Source organism: Stegastes partitus, unplaced genomic scaffold (assembly GCF_000690725.1).
Source record: "Stegastes partitus isolate 25-593 unplaced genomic scaffold, Stegastes_partitus-1.0.2 Scaffold523, whole genome shotgun sequence".
In the NCBI taxonomy this organism is placed as follows: Eukaryota; Metazoa; Chordata; class Actinopteri; family Pomacentridae; genus Stegastes; species Stegastes partitus.
This window is the reverse complement of record NW_007578254.1, coordinates 296,480-302,367: the sequence shown is the minus strand read 5'-3', so window position 1 is coordinate 302,367 and position 5,888 is coordinate 296,480. Positions and strand designations below refer to the sequence as shown.

Below are 5,888 nucleotides of genomic sequence, written 5' to 3'. Positions count from 1 at the left end.
TGGGAGGAAGCCGGCGAACCTGGAGAGAACCCACACTGCACGGGGAGAACATGTAAACTCCACCGGGACGCGAACCAGCGACCTTCTGGCTGCGAGGCAACAGTGCTACCCAACTGCGCCACCTTGCAGCCCACTACAACCTATATAACTTGCTATTAAATACATGCAAAAAAGATGCAACACTCAGTTATCACTTAATTAATTCATGCCAACTAGCTTCTTGTGAAACATACAGTCGTCTAGTTTGTGAACAGCCGGCTTAACATTTGTTAACTCTACTGTAAAGTTTCAGACAATGAATATATGTTAAATGTATATTTTCTCCAGCAGTCTTTCTTAGATCCAGATTTAGGGGTTAAAAGGGTCCGAACACATTTTGTCAGTCAGGTTTTTGCTTTTAATAAAGAGGTCAAATATTTTACATGTCTGGTTTTGAAATTCCAATTGAAAAAAGAGCAACAATTTAATTAAAATGTCAGTTTTAATTGGTAAAACTGACTGGCTACTGTTAGGATGACTTAACTGTTGTACTTGTGAGGCTTTGGCTTGTAATCAGTGCCAAGTAAAATAGTTATTTCTAAGTAAACATCCTGAGATTATTATTGAAGAATGCAAAATTCTAAATTACAACCCAGATTTCAACCTCACTTCCAGCCCAGGATGCTTCTTGTAGACACTTCAGGTACTTTCAATTGTTGTATTTTATCTTAAAGTGGTTGGAGAAAAGCTGGCTGACCCTTTGAAGACCTTCCTGAGGATGTGTCTACTCATATTTATGGCTCTATCATACCTTACAAGCCCTGCTCCCAGATTTTAGAAGTCACTTCAGTGAATCATCATAATCGATTGAAACGATGGGTAAAATGAAGAAAACAAGATCTAAGGTGTAACATTTTGGATCTGTTCTTGCCTTATGTGCTCTCATGGAGCTACAGCGTGATCTCCACAGGAGCCGGTGTTAAATGCGATGTGCTGTCCGTGGTGCTGAAATCTGACAAACTGTTGCTTCTAGCTGCCACCACCCTCCGCTCCCACTCACTCTCAGCCTCATTAGTTTGCTCCCAGACTGCTATCTCACACCGCCGATGATTAATATACATCTGTCGGTGCAGGCTGAGATATGCATATCATAAAATCAGGGGACAGGATTGCCACTTATTTCCTGCTGGCTGTGAGGCAAGCTCTCCTCCATTTAACCCTATTCATAATGGCAGCCAGGACCAGGCATATATTTGCATTGCATTTGTATGCAGAGGGTGGAAATAAGCACTAGATCAAAGTTAAAGAGGAGATTCATTTGATGGTTTTTCCTGGAGGGCATGAGTGATGGTCTCCAGCTGATGCACTTGATGAGTTTTCTCAATAAGAAGTGTTGGCCTTTCACATGGTTTAGAGGAGGCTTGCCTTCCAAGCCACCAAAAACATTAAAGGGTCTCAGTCTGTACATGTAGGAGATGTTGTGTGTCTGATATTTGTCAGTTATCCAAACACTCTTAATGAAATAATTACATTAAAATGAATTGCAGACTCTTAAATAACTCTTTATATTGCTCTTGATGAATTAAGATTAAAGCATACATTTTTCTGTGTCACTATACAAAATAAACTTTTGAACTTATTAAATGTGGAATACATTGTTGTTTTTATGCTGCTGCTACAGCTGTGGTGCTCTGATGAAGGCACACTAAGGACACATGTACACTGTTTTAAGGTCAAAGGTCTAATCCATGCAGGAGCTACTCTTGGTTCCAAAATCCATCTGAGCTCTTGAATGAGTCTTGAGAGAATGTTTGCCTCCCTGATCACTCAGAACTAAACACAGATAGACTAAAAGTCAATCAACAGTTTTGATCATCAATTTATCGGTTCATGCATTTTTCATGCAAACATGACACAAACACTTTGGTCAAGCTTCTCCATTTGCTGCATTGAAAACTTAATACCTATTAAGCTGTTCCATGTTGTTTGAGTGCATCAAATCAAACTTTGTACGGGGCATCAGTCAAATGTCTGAGATCCGAAGTAATCAGATTACATACAGTCAGGGATTGAGGACACTGTGAAAGTGTGCTCCTGGGTTGCTGAGGTGCAAACACATATGAAATTCTCAAAATGGTTCTAGAATCTGCTCCTTGTTGGTCGTTGTATTGGAACATTGACTCCAATAAGGAAGTAATGTCCAGTTCACTTAACAAAAGTTGAGTGCGGAAGGCGATTTTCTAAAATATTACTTTTTTTCCTCTGACAAACACCTTTGATAAATGGTTCTCCAAAAAGAAAGCTTCGAATAAAGACACTAGGATGTGTTGAATTAACAACACTCGAGGATTTCATGCTTTCATGCTGCAGACTGAAGCTTGTAAAACAAAGCACAGACTCTTTTAGGCTACAGCATCCGTGGTCATATATTCAAAGCGCAGGGCGCACTCTTGTCACCAAGTGGATGACTCTCGGCTCTTTTCGTCTCTGTCCGCCTTCTCATTAACATTCCTCACTTGTGGGTGTGATGCTGAGAAGATCTCCGGCGCGCCGAGCGGAGACGCGCAGTGTCCCTGTGCGTTTAGAGGAGGTATCAGCTGCCGGCTGGAGAGGAGCGACGAGGAGGAGCGGAGGAAGAAACAGCAGACCTACATTGCAAGCGACCATTCCTTCACTGCTCGTGTCCTTTCACTGCTACAGCCACCTGCAGAAAACGGTCCTTTATGCAGTTTCATTTTTTCTCTCAGCAAGATTGAAGGTCTCCAATATGTGTCGGATCTAACATCTCTGGAGAGAAAGAGGAATAACAGACTCCCCTGGTGGATGTGGACACCTAAACTGTGGACATGGAAAAGATAGTGAATTTATCCGTTTCAGTTCTCCTGGTTTTATGGGGATGCGCACTTGGAGGCTCACCCAGTGTTCAGATTGGTAAGTAGCTGTTAGTTTAAAGGAAAAGGCGAATTAGCTGAAAACACTTCTGTGCGTAAAATCCTGAAAATTTGCTTGAAAATGTGTATTACCATTTAGATTTTTGCAAGTGTAATTGATATTTTGCGTTGATTTCAGGGGGACTTTTTCCAAGGGGCGCGGATCAAGAGTACAGCGCATTTCGGATAGGAATGGTTCAGTTTGGCACCTCGGAATTCAGACTGACGCCTCACATTGACAATCTGGAAGTGGCGAACAGCTTTGCCGTTACCAATTGCTGTAAGTCACAAATATATTTCCAGTCTTTAAAAAAAATAAACTGAACATAGCTTTTCTGCAATCTTTCATTGATGGTAGCTTTTCCCCTCGTTTTGCTTTGTTGACCACACGAGTTTGGGTAAATGTTATCAGCTGTTAGGATGGAAACGATCGGGGCTGTCTAATCTACATTCTGTCAGCAAACACATCGAGACAGTGAGCTGCTAGTTGAGGATGAACGTGTAGGCAGGGGAAAGTTGGTTTCCACAGTAACAGTCAGTCACATCCATCCCATTTTCATTCCTTCAGATTCAGAGATCAAACAGACTACACTGCAAAATATCGATCCTGCTAGTTCTTTTCATGCAGCTGTCTTTTAAACCCAATGATTTTTTCTTTTCTCTAAAGTAACTGGAAAAGCGAGTGCATTCAGATCATTGTACTTGACTCCAGCAAACATCTGCCAGTTTTCTTGAATTAAATGTCATTTCTATAGGCCACCATTCAACCCTTTTCGCCACATTTCCTGAGACACTCGACTTGCTGAGACTGAAATCTTTTTTCAGTGTGTGGGCTACCGATGTCACGTCTTTTCTCAGCTCTGAAGGAGCGGTGCTCATCCATTGTTGGCTCCTGCAGGACAGATCAGGATCCTCGCATTCTGACTGATCGTCACGCACACGCGCGTTAACACGGCTATTGAGGATTAATATGATAGTGACTTAAAAAGCATTGACAGCTGCGTGTGAAAAGCTTTTTTTTTTTTTTTTTTTTAAATCTGAATCACGACGCTCCAGTCCAACGAGTCTGTCACACGTCTGACTCCAACATCATCCAAACCAGACGGCTGCGAGAATCGGTTTTAATCGCGCGTTTTTTTCTCTTCACACCAGCCCAGCGTCTTTGGAAATAGCCGCATCATGGGGCAGAGAGGTTTCTAAGGTCGCTATTTTTAATAGCCACGGCTCGTACATTTCATTAGGCGGTTGCCAAGCGACTGCTCCCCTCAACAGTCCCTTAAACATAAATCAAACGCTCCTGATTGGTGCGCGCATCGCTCCAATCGAATTCATTACCATATAAAAGCTTCCTGCTTTGGAGATCCTCACTGCCTCCGATGGATCACAGAGACATGTTGATGCTCACATTATTAAGAGTTTACAATCTGCTCTGGAAAATTGTCCACATATTTGCTGATGGCAACAGTTCTAATCTGTGTGCGTCTGCTCCACATGTATCAGCTGTCTGACCATTTGTTTTACATGATCTCACAAATTCATCTGAACCATACCCTAAACACACCAAAGTAGGATGTTTTTTGCACACACTCTACACCTGTGTGGATATGTGGTGTTACATAAACAGGCTGATGATTTCATTGCAACCTGAAAAATCTTTGTAAAAACAAAAAGTTCTGAGTTAACTGAGTGGACCTCCTGTTTGATGGCTTGTGCTAAGCAGTTGACTCTTCAGACTGACGGGGTAACAAGCGGTGAACTTGCTTCGCCTTCACGTCAGCAGCTTCGGCTCTGTTATTGTTGGTCTAACATTCAAGCAGCAAATCACCAAGACCTGCACACAGTTACCAGTGACCCTGAATGGTGAATGAGTGGGAACAGAAAGCCAACAAATGAGTGGATGGCTGCAGATTATGTGATGCAAAATAAATGACTGTCACGCTAAATATTGAAAAAAGGGCCGTTAATAGCCAGTAGGAGGATTTTTTATTTGTTTTTTTTTGTTCCTTACACAGCCTCCGGGCTGAATGTGTGCTTATGCATACATCTGGTGATTCCAGAATGTGCGTGCATGAACTCTGTCTACCTCCAGTATAATTGCCTTCTTGAGTGGGAGTTAGGAAGGGTGAGATTGACTGGGGTGAGGTGAGGTGGGTGAGGGGGGGGGACACTTTATAAGCCAGTAGATGGCAGTCTGCCTCACAATCCACCTTCATCTGTAATTACAGCACATTAACAGCAGCACTTTGTCTTTTGTTAAAATGCACTTTGTGAAACAGCATGCAGGGGAGACTAAAGGGAGAAATATTGAAGCTGACGTGCCGCACTGAAAGCTAAAATATAACCACAGGTTGTTATATGCTTTCTGTGGCACTCCGGGACTAATCACACACTTCCAATTTGGAACAGAAAGGCACATTAGTCTTAAATAAAGGGACAGAAATAAAGGAAAATGAGAAACTAAATAGAGTTTGATTATAGTGGACTACTGGACTCGAGAGACAGATTTTCCTTCACACTACTGCTTCCTAAAATAGGTAATATCATTACCAGCTACAAAAAAAAAGGGCACCAAACTTTAAATGGCACAGAATGCAATTTTGCTTGTTTTTTTTCATTTTTTCATGAGACATTTGCTAACTTATATTCATATTTTATTTAGTTGCATTGCTCTGAAAAAAACAAAACAAAAAAAGCATCGTCTTTTGTTTCCTTGCAAGACATGGAAGTCACAACATATGGCCTGGAACCTCCCAGACGTATCACACTGGCTGTACTCGGCCTGTGCAGCAGCAGCATACTTCATCAATGCAGTGTGTCAGAGACAGTGGGAGGGAGGATGATACATCCCTCCATCAATAACAGTTCATCTGGACAGGTCTGCATCTGCTGTCAAGACCAGGGGAGTCGTTGTGAGTGTGCATTTGTGTGTGTGTGTGTGTGTGTGTGTGTGTGTGTGTGTGTGTGTGTGTGTGTGTGTGT

General features: G+C 42.1%; 1 protein-coding gene across 3 annotated transcripts in view; it reads left to right on the top strand.

Moving 5' to 3' along the window:
- The first annotated feature begins 2,825 nt into the window (after nt 1–2,825).
- gria2b (glutamate receptor, ionotropic, AMPA 2b) overlaps nt 2,826–5,888 on the top strand; it is a 49,789-nt gene continuing 46,726 nt past the window's right edge. For all 3 annotated transcript variants that reach the window (XM_008287824.1, XM_008287826.1, XM_008287825.1), the window contains exons 1-2: nt 2,826–2,910; nt 3,049–3,189. In XM_008287824.1, the coding sequence (XP_008286046.1) occupies nt 2,826–2,910; nt 3,049–3,189 (226 nt within the window). The remainder of the gene's footprint in view (nt 2,911–3,048; nt 3,190–5,888) is intronic.